At 38.0% G+C, this 21,212-nt stretch overlaps 1 protein-coding gene and 1 pseudogene across 1 annotated transcript in view; both read right to left on the minus strand.

The window, feature by feature from the left end:
- Positions 1-1,209: 1,209 nt before the first annotated feature.
- On the minus strand, positions 1,210-3,236 carry LOC124959486 (beta-citrylglutamate synthase B-like; annotated as a pseudogene).
- Positions 3,237-6,877: 3,641 nt separating this feature from the next.
- Positions 6,878-21,212, minus strand: part of LOC124960020 (L-lactate dehydrogenase C chain-like) — a 34,026-nt gene continuing 19,691 nt past the window's right edge. The window contains 4 exon segments of the mRNA XM_047518542.1: positions 6,878-9,017; positions 13,494-13,546; positions 13,549-13,616; positions 20,296-20,413. Of these exon segments, the coding sequence (XP_047374498.1) occupies positions 8,853-9,017; positions 13,494-13,546; positions 13,549-13,616; positions 20,296-20,413 (404 nt within the window). The 3' untranslated portion in view covers positions 6,878-8,852.

Raw genomic sequence — 21,212 nt, forward strand, 5'->3', positions numbered from 1 at the left:
TGGTAAGCAGCTTAGGATCCACAAGGCTAAACCAAGAGGAGGAGGACAGTGAGTGCAGTTGGTGAGAGAAGGAAAAGGACTGCTCCATCACACATGAGCATATGGGACGCCCCTACCTTACCCCCACCACCCTTTTCCCTCGTCCCTTCCTTCCTTCCTTCCTCCCTCTCTCCTGCCACCCCTATCTCTCAGCTCTAGGACCAAGGCTCCAGCCTGCACAACCAGGTACGTGGTACTTCCCTCCACATTCCCAGAGGTGAATGGTCAGCTGCCCCAGACAGATGCATATATTGCCGGGGGGAAACTTCAGACCAAAAGAGAAAAAAACTCCTAGTCTCTGGCTGGTCTGCAGGACTCTCGCAGTCAAGCTCAAAGCAGTTTGGTCAATTAGTGGAGAGAATGCGAGGAAACAGCTGGCAAGTTCACAGAGAGGCAAGGAACCTAAACGAGTCGACCTTTTGAGGCCCGTCATCACTGTCACTGCAGCTGAGCAGGACTGCCTCAAGCTCTAGCAGACCTCACAGGACCACGTGGGTTATCCAGCACACCTGGCACACAGGCGCCAGCCTGAGAGGCGGCTCTGAAGCCCCACACCTGCGTCTGGGCTTCAGCTGCCTAGCCCCTGCAAAGGGCGTGCTGAGCTTCAGGAAGGTTTTGAAGGCTCAAGGTCCAAGGGCTCAAGGTGCGGCAAGCACAATGAACAGGAGGGTGTCAGCTACAGAAGCCTCCCTGCCCAGAACTCGTTCCCTGGAGCTCCCCAATTTAACTTTTAAACAAACTTTGTCCAGATGTATCCAGTACAGGTTTTAACTTTCCTTAGGGAATTTTTCACTAGCAGTATAAAAGGAACCTCGGGGGTATTTTTCACCACTTCAGGCTTAAAGAAGATACGAAATCCTTATCAATGCAATGCTGATAACTGTTTCTACATGTGGAAGGAAAAATGTAATTCATTATTTGTGAAGTAGTTAAATGGAGAATCCAAAATGTCATCCTAGTCCCTTAATCTGTAATAAACCAAGGTTTCTACTTTTTTTTTAATTTTTTATTTGTTCTAATTATTAGGTTTCTACCCATGTCTTACCTAATTAACTTTTTAAATTTGTGAATCACAATACATAATACACATCTAAAAACTTCTTTTTAAAATTTAAAGCAGTGTTTCTCAGGCTTTTTTCATTATTAGTTCTTTTTTTTTTTTTTTTTCAGTTCATGGTGTTTTTATTTTAGAAAACACATGGAATCAAATAGGTTAGAGCTACTGCTTTTCTTCTGTGTATTTCTACTCTTCACTTGAAAAAAGAGTGAAAATCTATCTTCATCCATTCTGCTAATGAAATAATCAAAGGATCACTGGTGACTTCAAGAGAACCATTTAGAGTCAAAATCCAGTAATCTTAAGTCTTGTTTCCTTTTTTGCCCCCCTTACTTCACTTGGTATGTCATACTCTATCTCTCCTCCTACGCAGATTTTGTCAGTAGTCATCACTCTGAAGAATTCCTTCCTCTGCTGCCACCTACCAGTTTATTTCTCTGCTGCAAGCAGGCTGGGGCTGTGCCTGAATCCAAACCGCTGCATTTAGCATTCATTATACAGCTGCATTATTGGGGGAAGGGGAGTTTAGAAGGGCACTGACCCCGAAAGTTCTCAATACTTCTCACTCATCATCAGGAAGGGGGAAGAAGGAAAGTTTTTTCTCTGGGTATTTTTTTGTTTGTTTGTATTTGTTTTTTTGGCTCCTGAAAAGGCTAGTGAACAGTTGCTTTGCATTCTCCCATCTGTTGAACAACGTAACATGGTGCCAACAACACGACCTCCTACAACAATGACTCGCACATCCCGTCCATGAGACTCTTTAACATACTTCTGGAACAGGTATGGAGCTTCATGACGAATAAGATGGCTTAGATCAGCCAAATGATGCTTATCTCGAGCTAAGAAAACAGCTTTACCTCTATGACCCCGTGTATTCTTCACTACCATTGGGAACTCCAGTACTTCTGCTTCATCAATCATTTTAGCAAAATTTTCATGGCCACCATAAGAGAAAGTATCTGGCAGAGGAACACCATGACCAGCTAATTCCTGAAATGTCCAGAACTTATTAACACAGTTCAGGATGGCTTGGGGTCGGTTCATCAATCGGCATCCCATCTTCTCTAGATGGCGCAAAACAGTGATGTCGCTATCACTTTGCACCCAAGGGGTTGGAACTCTCACCACCACCACCTGGGGGTAGGCAGAGATTAGTTCTCCATTGATCCGTAGACCTCATCCTGTTTGTCCCCTGAAGTGAATTTCTGGTCCTTAATGTATTCTGTGCTTAGCTGAGATGAAGTCTCATGAAAGAACTCCAAAGAACTCCAAAGGCTAGGTTTCCTTGCTCAATTGTCAGCACCACCTCATCCATCACCACAGCCCTGAAGTCCAATTCCTCTTCACCACATTTTGACTTCAAAGCACGTAATATCTCTTTCTGGGGATAGTCTTCCCTGATGCGACGATCTGGCTTGGGCGGATCCTCCTTCGCTCACGGCCGGCGGAGCCGGGCTGGGGCCTCTGAGGCAGCGCGGGCCGCGGGTCGGGCTGGAAGTCGTGCGAGGAGAGGAGGGGGAGGGGGAGGGATGCCGGGAGCCGCCTCCTTTCTCCTCCGCCGACCGCGGCTCCCGCAGCCAGGCCGGGCGTCCTCGCACACTCGCCCACTTTCTCACGGCCTCGCGGTCGGTCAGCCTCTCCCTCACCCCCTACTCCCACACACACACTCCCACACGCTCACACCCGGCCGCTCCTCGTTCCCTCACTCGCTTGTCGCTCGCGCGCGCGCGACCCCGGCTCACACACACAGCGCGCGCGACGCCGGCGGAGGCCGCCCCGCGCTCCCCCAGACCGAGGCGCCGCGCGCCCCCCGCCCGCGAACAGAGAACCGGCGCGCGCCCGGCCCCGCCCTCCCGGCGCCGCAGCTCGGCGGGCTGGGGGCGGCGGCCTGCAAGAGGGGCGGGCCTGCGGGCCAGCCGGGCCGAGCGGACCTGACACCTGCGTTGCCACCGGCCCTGTCAGCTCCGCGTCGGCGCCCGCAGCCATCGCTGTCCTGGGCAGCCAAGGAGCGAGGGAGTGCGCGTGCTGCGAAGAAGGGAGCACGAGAGCGCTCCGAGGACGCGCTTTCCCACCCGCCCCCAAACCGTTCTCGCTGAGAAGAGAAACGGGTGGGGGGCGAGGTTGGTTCCCAGCTCCTCATTATTAGTTCTTTAAAAACTTTTTTTGATATTTTCCCTCATTCTTCTGTCTCATGATGAAATTAAATATTGAGGAATAAGATTCTGTCTGAGACTTCTTTAACAAGACTCCTAAAGCACAAGAATTAAAATCAGTAATCAATAAATGGGATGGAATCAAACTAAAAAGTTTCTTCATAGCAAAGGAAACAATAACGTGAATAGAGAGTCTACAGAATGGGAGAAAATCTTTACCACATTTCCTCAGATAGAGCATTATTCTTCAGGATATATTTTAAGAACTCAAAAAAACTTGACCAATGTGTGGAGAGAATTCAAGATGGTGGAATAGAGGAAGTCCCATTCCTGGCTGCTTCATGGTGTGAAACCAAGAAAGCAGACAGGCAACTTCTCAACAAGAGAGGTACTGGAAACCTTCAGGGATACTATAAATCTACAGTGTAGACACTCTGCTGCCTCAGATTCATACTGTTAGATGGGTAGACACACAAACAACATGAAAAAAACAAGATACTCCAATAACAGAATCCATTGATACCACAGTGGAAGAAATGTCACAGAAGGAGTTTAGAATGTATACAGTTAAACGGCTCTTCAAAGTAAAGGATGATATAAGACAGCAAATGCAGGTAGCAATAAAGAGGCAGAGAGTAAACCAAATTAAAAATTCAAAAGAAAGCATCACCAACAGACTAGACCACTTGGAAGACAGAATCTCAGGCAATGAAGACAAAATATATAATCTTGAAAATATAGTCGACCACGGAGAGAAGATGTTAAGAAACAATGAACAGAACTTCCAAAAATTATGGAATGACATGAAAAAAAAAAAACAAATTTAAGATTTATTGGGATAGATGAAGGCATGGAGATACAAACCAAGGGAATGCACAATCTTTTCAATGAAATAATATCAGAAAGTTTTCCGAAGCTAAAGACTGTAATGGAAAATCAAATAAGAGATGCTTACAGGCCCAAAATGTGCAAAATTACAACAGACCCACATCAAGGCACATTTTGATGAAAATGTCTAGCATACAGAATAAGGATAAAATTTTAAAGGCTGCAAGAGAAAAACATATTACATATAGAGGGAAACTAATTTGGATCTCAGCTGATTTCTCAACCCAGACCCTCTAAGCTAAGAGGTCCTGGAATAACATATACCAAGCTCTGAAAGAAAATGAATGCCAACCAAAAATCCTATATTCAGCAATTAAGCTTCAGATTTGAACATGAAATAAAAACCTTCCATGATAAAAAGTAAAAGAATTCAAAACCAGAAAGCCTGCACTTAAGAATATTCTCAACAAAATATTCCATGAAGATGAAATGAAAAAAAAAAAGTGAAAACCAGTGAAGGGAGGAACTACGCTAAAGGAATAGTCAATCAAAGGAGAAACTAATTCAAATTAAAAACTAGAAATAAACCAAAATGAACAGGAACACAAATCATATCTCAATAATAACCTTCAAGGCCTAAATTCATCAATCAAAAGACATAGACTGTCAGAGTGGAATAAAAAACAATACTCAACAATGTGCTGTCTCCAAGAGACTCACCTCATAGGCAAAGACATCCATGGACTGAAGGTGAAATGATGGGAAAAAAACAAATCACTCACATGGATCACATAAACAATAAACTCACATAAACAAATCACTCACATGGATCACATAAACACATAAATCCTCTAAATATACCAAGTTATGTAAGCTATATATTGTAATCATACAATTGTAATAGTACCTTAATACATTTTTATCATCTGTAGGGTTGTTTTGATAGCTCCCTATCCATTAATTTTTTCTTGCTTTTTTCTTGATTAGATTTTTATAAACTTTAGCTTTATTATTTTTCTACTTCTCATATTTCTGCTCCTAATCATATTTTTTCCTTCCTATTAGTTATTTGAAAATAATTTGCTAATCTAACTTCTTTCTGATACAAATACTTTTAGTTATAAGCATTCATCTGATTATTATTTTGTACTACAGATGCTGATATTTTAAGCTTTTATTATCACTTAGTTCAAAGTACCTTTTATTTACTTTTCTTGTGATTTCTTCTTTGATCTGTGAGATATTTGTAAGTGTGCTATTTAATTTTGAAGTAGTTGAGATGTGGAGGTGGGGTTCTATATATCTTAAGGTGATTGATTTTTAATGTAATAAATCAGGAAACAGGCTGCATGATTTCACATTTTTAAAAATTCTCAAAGCTTATTTTATGACAGAATATTGTCTATCCTTGTCATTTTTGTGTATAGTTCTCTATAAATAACAAGTTGATCAAGGTGACTGGTAATGTCATTAAGCCTTCTATATCATTACTCCTTCCAGCAAAGTGAGGGGGCTTGAAATCTCCAAATATGATTGTGGATTTGTCTTTCTACTTTTATTAATTTTTACTTCATGTATTTTGAAATTTTGTTATTACGTACATACATATTTAGGATTGTTATACTTTCTTGAAGAAGTTACCCTGTTATTATGGTTATGAAATGTTCCCCTTTATCTCTGAAAATATTTTTTCTTGAAATTTATTTTATATTAATAACTCCACTTCTGATTTCTCATGCTCATTTTCCCCTTCTTTTGGTTTTAACCTATTGGTATATTGATATTTAAAGTGTGACATATGTATAAAAAAAAAAAAGAACTCAAAAAACTTAACACCAAAAAAAAAAAACAAACCCCAATCAATAAATGGGCAAAGGAACTGAAAAGAGACTTCACAGAAGAAATACACTCAATCAACAAATATGTGAAAAAATGTTCAACATCTCTGGCAATTAGAAAAATGCAAATCAAAATTACATTGAGATTCTATCTCACTTCAGTCAGAATGGCAATTATCAAGAATACAAGCAACAATAAATGTTGGCGAGGATGTGGAGGAAAAGGTATGCTCATACACTGCTGGTTGAACTGCAAATTGGTGCAATCACTATGGAAAGCAGTGTGGAGGAGATTCCTCAAAAAACTTGGAATGGAACGAACCACTATGTGACCCAGTTATCCCACTCCTAGGATTATATCCAAAAGAATTAAAATCAGCATACTACAGTGATGCAGCCACATCAATATTTATAGCAGCTCAGTTCATAATAGAACTCTGGAACCAAACTAGCTGCCCTTCAACAGATGAATGGATAAATAATTGTGGTGTGTGTATATATATATATATATATATATATATAATGGAATATTACTCAGCCTTGAAGAAGAATGAGATTTTTGCATTTGCCAGTAAATGGATGGAACTGAAAACTATCGTGCTAAGTGAAATAAGTCAATCATAAGGAATGTTTTCTCTGATATGTAGATGCTAATTCATAATAAGGGAGGGGGAGAATAGAGGTCCTTTGGATTAGACAGAGGGAAGTGAAGGAGGGGGAGGGTGTAGTAATGATAGTAGAATGAATCAGATATTACAACTCTATGTCCATATATGATTGCACAACCTGTGTAACTCTACATCATGTACAACCGGAAGAATGAGAAGTTATACTCCATTTATGTATGATATGTCAAAATGCGTAACTGTCATGTATAACTAATTAGAACAAACAGAAAACTGATAGTAATTTAAGAAAAGATTCTGTCAAAGATAGTCAAACCCTTGTATTATTGAAGATTTTATTCATCTTCCTCCCCACAAACCAAATATCATTCCCTTGGGTGAGAATACATGATGTAGAGAAGTTTTACTTCCTAGAATATTCCCTGTAGACTATAGGTTTTTTTTCAGCATTTCAATTTCTATAAAAATTTCCTAAAATTATGTTTTAATTGGCATACATCAGGAATTTTTTTAAAAAATATGTTTTAATTGTTTATGTGGTGCTGAGATCGAACCCGGTGCCTCCCACATGCTAGGCAAGCACTCTTCCACTGAGCTACCACCTCAGGCCATAACAGGAACTTTTTAAAAAGGCAAAATCCACAAAACAGTCCTCCTTACCCCCTATTGAAACTAAATTATAACCATACTTTATGCATTCAAAGAAAGAACTGAAAAAAGGAAAAAGGACAAAATAATGAGAACTTAATCATATCCAACAGTAGATGACTTAGAATAAAGATAGCAAGAATCACAGACTATGAGGAAGAACCATGAATCCCTGATCAAATGGGTATACTCTTCAGAATCACCTAAGTCCTCAGGGTCTATATATTTGCCTTCTAATTTTTTCTACTGCTCCTGTCCTAATCTCAAATTTTTCAGTTACCTTGGTGTTGTGGTTAGAATCTGATGCCCACAAAGTCTTATGTGTTGAAGTTTTGGTCCCAGATACAGCCATGTTCAGAGGTGGGGCTTTTGGGAAAGAGATTAATCCACTGATGGTTGAATATACTGCAGGGGAGGTGGTGGAAACTATAAGTAGATGGGTCATGGTTGGAGGAAGCAGGTCACTAAGGGGGTGTACTTGGAGATTCTATCTTGTTCCTGGCCCCACCCCTCTTTCTTTCTGCTTTCTGGTTGCCATAAGTGAGCAGCTCTTTTCTGTCATGCCCTTCCATCATGATGTTCTGCCTCACCTCAGGCTCAGAGCAATGGAACTAGCTGATTGTGGACAAAAATCTTTGAAACCATAATCCAAAATAAATCTTTCCTCCTGAACAACTTAAGTTGTTTGTATCAGGTATTTTGGTCATTGCAATGAAAAACTAACAAAACTGGTCTTGATTTCTTCATTCTTATTTCACTGTATATTTCCTACAGCTGCCTTAAATTCTTTTAGGAATCGAGGCAATGTTTCACATACATATTTGGGTATGTATGTGTGTATATGCATATATAAATCAGGAAAAGCACATGCACTCCTACCTTGGACATCAAAGAACCTACAGATTAACTATTACCTACCATTAGTCAATAATCAGTTAGTTGAGATACCCTAAGTACTGTGGCTACTTGAGGGCAGAGATCATAACCTCATACCCACAATACAGAAAACACAGTAGAAGTTTGCTGAACAAATGACCCAGAAGATAGTCTAAGCTACCCATGTGGTATTTCAATAGAGACACAAAATCAACTATTTGAATTTATATAAATTGGTATAATATTTTGCAGAGTTGAATGTATCATCTTGCTTAAATTTTTCACATCATAAAATTATAGTTCTATTTTCCTTCTGATATATATGGTCTTAAAAATACATAACAAAGATCATCATAAATAGATTCATGAGTTAATGAAGGACTATTAAGTGAATGTGCTGGTACCATAATAGAAGAAAGCACAGGATAAAATTTCAGTACTAGAAAAAATACTTCCTGTTTGTGAAAAGAATCTTAAGCTCTGTATTATAAAGAGTTGTTACACATCTTCTACTAAACTTGAAGGCAACTCCTACATATATGACATACTTCAGAAGCATAACTTATACCTGTAAAGACTGGGTCTCATTAGAATAGAGCCATAAGGGAGTCATAAAGAGGAAAAAAATCTCTTCACCATTTCTTCTTTCTAACCTTGAGACTTGAATTATGTGAAAGATCTCCAATATTTTTTTATTTCTTTACAGATCAGATAAAAACACTCTCCAAATGTAAAATATACAGTCTTCTATCTTCTGTTTTATGACACAATGGAACATTAAAAGTCTTTAAAATACCAGATCCTTTTGAATATCCCAAAGTGTATTTGCACTCTTCTTGAGAAGGACCTCCTCCTGAGAATTCAAGTTAACCTTCACAATATCCGAGATGCCATTCCGTCCCAAGATACAAGGGATACTGAGAAAGATTTCTTCCTTTATTCCATATAAGCCCTGAAAGACAAGGTTAGATTAATATTTAGTAACCTAATATGGGAAAACAACTGTATAAGAGATTATGACACTCAGCAAGAATTACTGAGAGCAGCAGGGACTGTCAACAAATCCAAGTTCATCCTGGAACTTCAATGACATGAAGGATGTGCCAGAAACCTTTAAAAGAAAGTTATAATTTTCTTTATCCCATACCAGGTCATCTTTATGTCCAAGGGGAAGGCTGCTGTGCTGTCCTTCATGAGGCCATTTTATTTAATGAATAACTAAAATTGAGCAGCCTGTGTTGGTACATAGGATATGGACTAACAGTCTGGCAGGACAGGGACCTTCCACAGATAGGCACAGACCAGAGTTGGGGGGAGATGAATGAAAAAACTGAAGCAGAAGGTGACTGGGAAGGCTCTGCTTTGTACCTTTTCAGGAAATGGCACCAGTAAGTTTGGACAACAGATGCTACAGGTGGCATCTCAAGCCTCCAGAGGCAAAGCCCCTGATGGAACCTGTAGGTAATCTTACAGGACCAGCAGAACCTGTCTCCCCTCAACAACTACAATGAAAATACTCCTGCTCTTCTACACCCTTAATCACCATTTTTTGTCCTGTGTCCACTTAGAACCTCCCATGACGGACAGGACCATGAAATAGATGCAGTGCCATACCACTGCTGGGTCCATGGCACCTCTGGTCAGTTGCTGCAATGTTCCTTCTACTCCTGCACCAAAGCCAAGGCTACAGAGGCAGCTGGGAATGCTATTACAACCTAGGCAACCCACATATGTACCTGGTATGCAAACTAGCTCGGTCACCTCCATACTACCTGCCCACCGCACTCCTGGAAGATAAGACCCAATAGACCCCCTCACATCTCTCTCCCCCACTACCATCACCTCTCCTGTCTTGGAGCTGGGGCTGTGTTTATGGAAGATGATGGGAAAGCCCTGGCCAGGAGGCCCTTTCACATTCCCCCTACTCTGGTCTATGCTAGCTGTGGAAGGCCACTGTCCTGCCAGACTGCCAGCCCACATTCCATTCAGCCAGGTTCCAGCCATGGTCACACTTGCCTTTCAATCCCTTGGTCATTCTGTTTACTCCTGTGACTTTTAAAGCTTTCACATGAGCTCCCAGAGTCTGGGTGCCATCAGGGTCAAAGCCCTCTGCTTTTCATAATGTATTCATGTGTGTACAGATCACATTCAAGGACCAAGGTCCGGAATTTGTCTGTGACCCTTCAGAAAAAAGGTCAAACACATATATAATATGTGTGTCAGTCAAAGTTGCACACATCTCTGCCTCCCCCTCTTCCTCTCCCGCTAGGTCTGTGTCTCTGTCTCTCCCATTCCTTTCACACTTCATAAGTAAAACTCAAACCTGGATGAATTTAGCTATCATTTCTTCATTTATGCTGGAAATAACTATACCAGTTGATCTTTAATTTACACTACAAATTTAATAGTACAAATTAATGCTTACCAACCTCAAACAAATATATGCCTTAGCCAGGTGCAGTGGTGCACACCAGTAACTGCAGCAGCTCAGGAGACTGAGACACAAGGATCATGAGTTCAAAGCCAACCTCAGCAATTTAGTGAGGCTCTAAGCAATTTAGTGAGACCCTGTCTCAAAATAAAATACATATATAAAAAAATCTACCCTGGTAATAATTCTATGATTTTTAAAAAACAGGTATTTATTTGTTTATTTTTGAGTTGGGATCTTGCTATATTACATAGGCTGGTCTCCAACCCATAAGCTCAAGTGAATCCACCCACCTCAGCCTCCCAAGTAGCTGGAACTATAATCATGTATTGCCCATGACTTTTTAAACATTGAATTGTATTTCCTATTATCCCCAAAGACTATTTCAGATATTCTCAAATCTCTGACTTCCTTGTATCTTTCCTAATCAGGAATTTTTGTCTCCTTTCTCCAAAGAGGTAGAAGTTACTGAATGCTTCCAATGACAAATTTACAGATGTACATGCATCAGACCCATCCTCTCCTTGCTACCTCCTATTACAACAGCTAGCTTCCCTCTTCCCTTCTAGGGCTAAAACCCCCACCAATGCTCTGGGTCCCCCCAGACTCCTCTGCTTACTACTTCTATCTTTGACCTCTCCCTTGGTCTTCACCTGATCTTTAGCATGAGCACCTTATCCTGAAAAACAAAACAACGCCATCTGAAATCCCAGTGATTCAGAAGGCTAAGGCAGGAAGATGGCAAGTTTAAGGTCACCCTCAGCAATCTTGTGAGACCCTCAGCAGCTAAGCAAAACCCTGTCTCAAAATTTAAAAATAGGCCAGGCACAGTGGTGGTGCACATCTGTTATCCCAGTGGCTCGGGAGGCTGAGGCAGGAAGATCACAAGTCAAAGGCAGTCTCAGCACTTAGTGAGACCCTAAGCGACTCAACAAGACTCTTTCTCTAAATAAAATATAAAAAAGGGCTGGGGATGTGGCTCAGTGGTTAAGAACCCCTGGATTCAATCCCTGGTACCAATAAATAAATAGATAGATGATAGATAGATAGATAGATAGATAGATAGATAGATAGATAGATAGAACAGACAGATGAACTGGGGATGTAGCACAGGGGTAGAGCACCACTGGGTTCAGTCCCCAGTGCCAAAACGAACAAACAAACTTCTCATTACTGCTCTCTCTCTCTTTATCTTTACTGCCAAACACCTCAAAATAGCTCCCATGGCTCTCAACCAGTAGTGATTTTTGCCTATCAAGGGACATTTAGCAATATCTAGAGTTGTTTATTTGTTTGTTTTTTGTTTTAGTGCTAGGGATGGAACTCAGGACATCACACATGCTAAGCTATCCCTGCATCCCTGGAGACACTTGTTTTCACAACTAGGGAAGGAGGTATGCTACTGGCATCAGAATGGGGGAGAAGTTTCCTGCCCTGATGGCTTGTGAAAAAGAAAGTAAAATGAAGGGGAACATAAATAAATGGGATGCTGCTAACATCTCACACTTCACAGAACAGATTCCCAAAATGAAAAAATTATCTAGCCCAAATGGCAATAATGCCAAGGCTGAATACACCCTGGTGTCCTTCAGTCAGGCCTTCATCTCAAAAAGTACTTCATGAAACAGCTCCTGCAAAGACTTTCAATGACCTCTGTTACTTTAGCTTGCCAGAATTTTTAATCTTCTTTTTATATAACTTCATAATATCAATCGACAACAGAAGTATCATCTTAAAGTATCTTATTTTCCCTTGGTTACCTTGATTCCATGTTCTCTTGGTTTAATTTTCTGTTTACCATTTCTTAGATACCGCTGTAGACTAACAGTACAAACTCAACTTTTAATACTTGAATTTCTCAAGACTCAATCTATTTCTTCTTACTTTATATATCATTAAAATGTACAGCATTAAGCAGGGTGTGATGGTGCACCCATCTCAGCTACTTAGGAGCCTAAGACAGGAGGATTACAAGTTCAAGACCAGTAGTGCAACATAGCAAGACCCCTGTCTCAAAGAAAAATAAAATTCATAGCTTCAGTCACCATGTGTAAGGGATATCTATCATCTTCATCTGTCTAACACCTCTTCCTCTTTTTTTTTTTGTTGACAGAAAGTCACTTTTCCTTTTGGGAACTGCCTTCCTCCTGATTGACAGGTACCACAGGAATGGGTGTATAATTCCAGAAAGTCCAATTATCTGGAAATGAATATAGGCAAAAAGAGCAGTCTAGATTATGGGCTTTAAAGCCACAGCTGCTGAGAGCTATTTTTGTTTTACCACAGAAAAAGTCACATGTTGTGCTGAGAATCAAACCCAGTGTACCACATATAAACAAATAAAGAAAATAAAGGTCCATCAACATCTAAAAAAATTATTTAAAAAAAAATCTATTCTCTCCATCACAGCAACACCAATATTTTTTAAACAAAATTTCAGGCCCTTGCACTACATTGCTCTTAAGGTGAAGACCCAAACCCTTTATGTGAGCTTTTGATGGCCTGACCCTGCTGACTTCTCCAGTTTCACCATGCACTTTTCCATTGCTCCCCACACTTCAGTAACTGAACTTCTTTTCAGACCCCAAGTTCCCCTCACTTACATCTACCTCAGATCTTCTGTATAAGTTTTCCTCCTGCTTGGAATAGTAGGTCTTGTCTTCCAAATTAATTCTAGCTCATTATTATGATCAGGTCACATTTTATTTCCTTAGGAAGTCTTTCCTAATACCAACCATGCCCCTTCACCAGAGTAGTTAAAACTCCTTTGTATATGCTTAGCATTTAGTAGCTTTCAATATGACACTTATCACAATTTGTTATTATATGTTTACTTTTTAAATTATTTATTAAGTACATTATATTTAATGAGGTCAGGGTCCTCTGTCTTTTTCATTCATCATTATATCCTCAACATCCTGTACAATGTCTGGAATATAATGGGATTCAATAAATATTTAAGGAATAATGATAAATGAATTTTTAACTTAAGCCTACCTTAACCATAGTGGAAACTGGATGCACTCTCCTAAGATTCTTCAAAATGATCCTGCCAGATCTGTCACAGACAATCCAATAGCCCAAGAGGTATACCCCTTTAGCTTAAGGACCTCATAGGCACTGCAGTCGTAGAAAGGAAGCAAATCAATTCAGCGAACACATAATATCCTTTCAGCATCTACTCTAAAGCAATACATGGCCACTCTATTAAAACTTTCTTAGAGGTTTCTAGAAATTATGAATTACTATTCTACTAGAATATTTACAAATATTCTCATAAATTCATTATCACTTTAGATTCACTTACCCTTCTTTATCATAAAGGCAGAATACTAGGACATATGTGCCACATGTTTTTAATATTTTCATATTGTTGCTTAAATATCCAAACAAAGAATCTGATCACCTTGAAAGTTTCTGACCAGTTAAAATTGGTACTGGTATGCCAATGAAGTTTATATAGTTGTAAGTCAATTATACATCTTTTTTCTTAAGACTATATATTAAGTCAAGACTAAACAGATCATGGGAAATGTTCATATTATATTTTCACAATAACAGTCTTTTTAAACATTATGTACTATCTTATCTCTAGCTTATGAAAAACAAATTTTTATCAGAACTTTAGAATGGCATCAATGCACCAAATTATTAATAATGATTATTTTCAAATAAAAGTTTACAGGTGAGCCTTCTGAATTTTTTACAATAAACATGTATTATATTTTTGCATTGCCACCAACAGTGGTCCCAGATTTGGACTGACAAAATACAGAACAAAGAGGTTTAAACTTAACACTGATTTTAGTTAGCTTTAAGAATGATATAGGAAACACAATGTATAGCATCATCATTTATCTCAGAAGGTCTTATAACCATTCAGGCAATTTTAAAGCTCCAGGACTGCACATAATACACTTGGTTGCATAAAGCTGGTGGTACGTACAGACCAACGCAGCACAAGGAAGTTGAAGCTGGATGTGCCATTGTGTTGCCTTGTAATTTTACTATCAATCCAAACCAGGGCCACTATTAGTGGCCACGCTGATTTTTGTCAAAAGTACTTTTAGACCCTCAATTCAACATGAATAATACTCTGTAAAGGAAAAGGAAAGAAGTTCTGCCTAGTAATTTGTTAGCTAAAGGCATGCTGTCTGTGACTTAAAATGGAAAAGTAATACACTAGATAACTAGGGACAACTCTTACCAGTGAGAGCTGGATGACAGCTATCTCTCAGGATAACTAAGATGGGTTGAAAAAGAGAAGAAAATTGATAAAGAAAATGGCTAAAAATGTAATTCTTTAGTTACTATTAATTATTCTGATGAAAATAAAACTGTTGATAAAAATACAGAAGATTGAAACATGACTCCTGTCTCTTTTTCCTGCATAAAACAACTCAAAAGGATCAAAAGACCTGAATTTAAAACCTGAAGCTATGAAACTACTAGAAGAAAACATAGAGGAAACACTTTAAGACATGGTGTAGGCAATGGCTTTTTAGATATGACCCCCAAAGAACAGGAAACAAATAAAAATAGACAAATGGGATTATATCAAAAAAGCTTATGTTTAGCAAAAGAAAAAAATCAACAAAGTGAGGAGACAAATACAGAATGGGAGAAAATACCCATCTAAGGAAGAAAGAATATTTAGAATATATGTGGTACTCAAAAAGTTAAACAACAACAACAAAAACAAGTAATCAATTAAAAATGGGAAAATGATCTGAATAGACATTTTATCAAAGGAAGAAATACGAGCCAGGTGTGGTGACATACATCTGTAATCCTAGAGACTTGGGAGGCTGAGGCAGGAGAATTACAAGTTCAAGGCCAGCCTCATCAACTTAGTGAGGCCCTATCTCAAAATTAAAAACATAAAGGACTGGGGATGTAGCTCAGTGGCAAAATGCCCCTGGGTTTGATCCCCAGTGCTGAGAGGAAAAAAAAAAAAAAAAAAAAAAGAAGAGGAGAAGTAGAAATATAAGGGGAAAAATGCTCAGTATTACTATCCATCACCGAACTGCAAATCAAAACAATTAGATATCATTTCACCCTAGTCAGAATGGGCTATTATCAATCAATAAATAACAAATGCTGGCAGGATATACAGAAAAAGGAATTCTCATACACTGTTGGTAGGAATGTAAATTATGGAGGACATCATTAAGGCAACTCAAAAAACTAAAAATAGATCTACCACATGATTTATATATCCCACTTCTGGGTATATATCCAAAGGAAACTGAATCAGCATACAAGAGAGATATCTGCACACCATGTTTATTGTGAAATTATTCACAATAGCTAAGATGGAATCTACCTAAGTGCCCATCAATGGATGATTGATAAAGAATATGAAGAAAATTATTCAGCCATAAGAAGATTGTAATGCTGTCATTTGCAGCAAATTGTGTAGAACGGAGACATGATGTTAAGTGAAACAAGGCAGACACAGAAAGACAAGCACCATGTTTTCTTTCACAGATGAAAGACAGAAAAAAAAAGTCAATCTGAATGTAGAATAGTGATTACTATAGGTTGGGAGAGGGAGGATAGGTAAAGGGAGGCTGAATTTGATCAGTGCATGTCATATGCATGTACTGAAATATCACACTGAACCTCATTAATATGTATTAATACAGTTTATACATTTTAATCAAAATAAAAGAAAAAAACATGAAAAACTTAAATTTGTATATTTTAAAAAGTACTGGTATAAGAGCAAGGATAAAGAAAATAGAAGAACAAGTGAAGAAGACATGTTTGGGTAACCCTAAGATGGCGACTGGCGATGAGCCAAGAGGTGGCACATAGTTAGTGTTAACACGGCGTGATGTACTTTTGCCTGATTAGTTGATGTCTCCCTTTGTGCTAGTGGTCAACAGATATTCCTCATTCTTTCTTGATTTGTACCATGGCGTATGCTCCAACCGTGCTACTTAATCCTAAACTGATTGGCTGCCTTAGGTATATAAGACACACCTATAAGAAGCACCACGGATAACCAGATAAGATCGTATAAGCAGCACCTCTGATAGATCGCAGAAGGCAAATGGCAGATGGCAGATCACAGATCGCAGTATGTGGGATGCACCATAGACACGCCTTTAGCACACACTTCTAGCACACACCTTTAGGACAAAGGATGTAGGATGCACCTTTAAGAAGAAGCAGCAGGACTCTAAGAAGATACAGATCTCTGAAAGTGTAGTGTCTCAAAGAATCTTTCTCTCTTAAGCAAAGCCTTTTTCTTCCTCTCTCTCTCTTTTCTACAACTTCCTCTATAAGCTAGGGAACAAACAAGCAAGAAAGCAGCCCACTAAAGTAAGATGGTAGAAGTAGTTAGTTTCCAGTCCACCTCCGATAAATACCCGTGCAATTGTTGCTGCAGGTGGTAACAATATCCGCGCGACTGTTGCCACGGGCAGCGACAAACAAGTAGTATCAAGTCTGGTATTTAAGACCAAGATCAATCCATATTGTAAACTGAATGCTCTATTAGGATTGAAAGAATAGTCTATTAAGTCATGATATCTCTCCCCTGCAGTTATGGGTTAGGACTGGCAAATCAGATGCTAATAATGTAATTTTTTTTAAAAGTTGAGTAGATTTTAGACAAATACTATACTGAGGATTTTTTTTTTTTTTTTTTTTTTTTTGTGCTGGGAATTGAACCTAGGGGCACATAACCTCTGAGCCACATCCTCAGCCCTTTTTTAGATTTTTTTTTAAGAGACAGGATCTTGCTAAGTTGCTTAGGGCCTCATTAAATTGCTGAGGCTATCTTTGAACTCGAGGTTCTCCTGCCTCAGCCTCCTGAGTCCTGGAATTACAGGAGAGAGCCACTGCACCTGATTCTGAAGGTTCATTGTAAGTATAGATTCCTTGCTAATTGGTCAAGCAAATAATTCAATTTTGGACATGGCAAAATTAAGAAGATTAATTAGAAAGAGTTACGATCTGTAAAGTGTTGCACTAGCTGATATTCACATCACATGGGACTTCAGTGAGAAATGTGAACTTAATCATTGTTACCTTATAGAAACAGTGTCACAGCCATGCATGATGGCCCATACCTGTAATCCCAGTGGCTCAGGAGGCTGGGGCAGGAGGATCCTCGAAAGTTCAAAGCCAGCCCTAAAGAACTTCAGCGAGGCCCTAAATAACTTAGTGAGACCCTGTCTCTAAATAAAATGCAAAAAAAGGCTGGGGGTGATTCTCAGTGGTTAAGTGCCCCTGGATTCACTCCCCAGTACCAAGAGAAAAAGAACTGAAATAGTGTTTCAACTAAAAAGGAACTAACATTTCTTGTACTATAATTATTAGGGATTGGGAAGATAAAAAGTCCAACACTATGACATCCCTATGGAAAGTAAATGGCTGTTTCATGACACTTAGCAACCAGTATTGGTTAAAACATGTTCCTTAGTGGTTGGAGTCAGGTTATGACTTCAGATCACATAGATTCCTGAATTTACTGGGAAATGGTCTCCAATGGCCCTTATGACTGAAAATATACAGTAAAGGGACCTTGTTGTTGAGAATGATAGGAAACAACAATTAATGTTCTGTTTGCTAGACATTAATCTCTCATTCAAAGCTATGTGGTTTACCAGAGTTTGTAGTTCCCTTAAGGAAATTTTAAAAAATTAAACATACTGGTAATGACTACCAAAGTGAAAAGATATTTGGGAAATTGATCAAAAAGTTCTGATTAAAGTGATCAACTAAGGAAAAATTTTGGCCAGAAGCCAGACATAGTAGTACATATAATCCTAGCTAGGGTGAGGCAGGAGAATCACAAGTCAAGTTCAGTCTGGGCAACTTAGTGAGACCCTGTCTCAAAATAAATAAAATAAATAAAATAAATAAAAAGGGTTGGGGAAGCAGTTCAGTAGTAAAGTGCCCCTGGGTTCAATCCCCAGTACCAAAAATAGTAAATAAATAATAATAAGGTTCAAGTGACACAAAGAGGCAGAACAAGTTCAACTGGTTAAGCATTATCAAACACTTGTGAGGGATTCTGGTTACCTATTGGATCTTATAGATCTGATGGCTGGTAGTGTACTAACTTGTCTTTTTTCTATGTATAAAAATTGCATAGGTTTGTCAAAGGAATTTGAGGAATATATACTAACCCAAGCTCATGACAGTAGCTGTGCATAAATGGTTAATAGCTGAGATGAACCAAAAAAGCCTTTCCAAGCTAGGAGTAACTGAGAAGATGATCTTGAGTTTACTTTCGTAACATAGTTTTCTGGGTATAAAAATTAGTTAAGATAAATGTGGAATATTAACCATAATAGAACTAGGCTATCTTCACTGAATACTATGAATCTCTTGCAATTAAGTGTGCCCATGCAGTCATAAAGCCTGGAAGCTACACCTAAGCATTTGTAATATCTTCTAAAGAAAATGTGATATGGGGTTGGGGATATGGCTCAGTTGGTAGAGTGCTTGCCTAGCATGCACAAGGCCCTGGGTTCAATTCCCAGCACCAAAAAAAAAAAAAAAAAAAAAAAAAAAGTTATACTCTCTACTGTTTTCTCTCTGGAATCCTTTCAATATACTACATAAATTTAATATAGGTAAATCCTATTATGTCCTATGAGTTTGAACTTCAGACCACTATGGTGACCATGTATTTTTTTTTAACTGTGGTTAAATTTACTGTTTTTTTTGTTTGTTTGTTTTTGTTTTTTTAAGTGATTGGAATTGAGCCCAGGACCTCCTGCATGGTAAACATGCACTCTACCACTGAGCTACATCCCAGCCCTAAATTCTCCATTTTAACCACTAAACATGCAGCTCAGTGGTTAAATATATTTACATTGTTGTGCAATCATTATCACCATCTTCTCTGCTTTCATCTTCTCAAATTGAAACTCTGTACATTTAGGTAGCAACATTAAGTTTTAAATCAGAAAATATAAAAATTGTAACTTTTATAGTAAAAGGCATTTAGAGCATAAAAACTCACTTATAATTGCTTTTTGTCATATTGACTTTTTAGTCTCTGCCTCAATTCTTACTCATTTTTGTAGGGTTGTTATCCTAAGTATACATAGAAGACTTGCGGGTTTTATAGACTTAATATTCCAAATTGTGAATATTCCAGAGTGAATTTTAAGTTCTATAACTTCTACTAATATGTAACTTGGCTAAAGCATAACAGAGAATCACATGTGCCATTAAGGCACAGAACCAGACACTTCATTCATGAGAACACTTGTCGATTTCTGATCATCTGTATTAATTTCATGTTTCTTTTTATTAAGTCATATGATGAACATATAATAAGTTCCCGACACTGTGCTAGCATCTTGCATATACCAATTTACTCTTCCTAGTAGCTCTCTAAGGTAGGTCCTATAATTATCCCCATTTTTAAAATGAGTAAACTGAACTTTTGACATTTTAAGTAATTTCCTAATATCACACCACTAACAAATGGTGAAGTGAGATTCAAACTTGAGTAATCTGACTCCAAAGTCTATATCCTTAATCACTATGACGTTTTATTACCCCTCAAATATAAACTCCCATGAAATGGTAAGTATTTTTAAAAAATTTTTATTTGTTCTAATTAGTTATACATGAGTGATAAGTACTTTTTAAGAAAAAAATGCCCCAAAGTAACAATATGTATAATGTGTCTGAATTTAGGAATTTTTCAGAAGCCTAGAGTTACTTACCTAATAAAAAACAAAAAGTCTATAGTGTATAGACTTTTTGTCTGTGAAATTTTTTAATGTTGATTATTAAGAGAAAAAAAATGAAGGAGTACTGTTACCTTTCAACAACTTGTTTATGAATTGTTTTCCACTGTTCCTTGTCTGAGTCAGTTCCTAAGTCAGGGTGCAGAGACTTCAGCGGAACACCAGCAACATTCACCCCACTCCACAAGGGCACTAAAAAAATGTATTTCAGAATAAACTCTTCTTGCCAAAATTGCATGAGTTGTTTTAGTTCAGTGTTTTTTAAGTTCAATTACTATCTTATACCATATATTAAAAAATACATTTCAAATGGACAAAAGAGGGAATTAAAAGAAATAACAGTATAAAGTATTAGGAAAAATGTAGAATTGATTTATAACTATGTGAGAGAGGAGGCATTTTTAAGAAATATACAAAATGCAGATTCCACAAAGAAAAGGACCAATAAGAAAGATACAATATTATAAGAAATTAAAAAAAAAGAATAACAAATTAACACCATGCTTTTCAACAGTAACAAAGAACAAAGGGGAAATAACCGTCAATCTAGCATCTCATATCTACTTACACCATCATTCTGGAATGAGGTAAAACTAAAACACCTTAATATAAACAAAATTGACAGGACAGGATATAGTTCAGGAATTAAAATGGAAACCAGAGTAGTTAAATGCAGGACATAAAGATAAGCAATAAAATCAGCAAATGTACATAAATTGAACCAAACATTGATTATTTAAATAAAATAATTACAACTAATTTAGAGGATACAAAAATAGGATGTAACCACATAAAAAATTAATAACTACATATATAAAGAAAAATGGTAATCAAACCTAAAGTTTTCTAAGGTTTTTGTATTGTTATAAATAAAAGTAAATACCCTAATTATACATTTTTAAAATTTATTTTAAATTTGAAAATCACTCCAAATAAATACTAAATATACTGAAATCAATGCCAGTCAAAAATGTTTTTATAAAAATATTGT

This window comes from Sciurus carolinensis, chromosome 11 (genome assembly GCF_902686445.1).
Source record: "Sciurus carolinensis chromosome 11, mSciCar1.2, whole genome shotgun sequence".
NCBI lineage: Eukaryota > Metazoa > Chordata > Mammalia > Rodentia > Sciuridae > Sciurus > Sciurus carolinensis.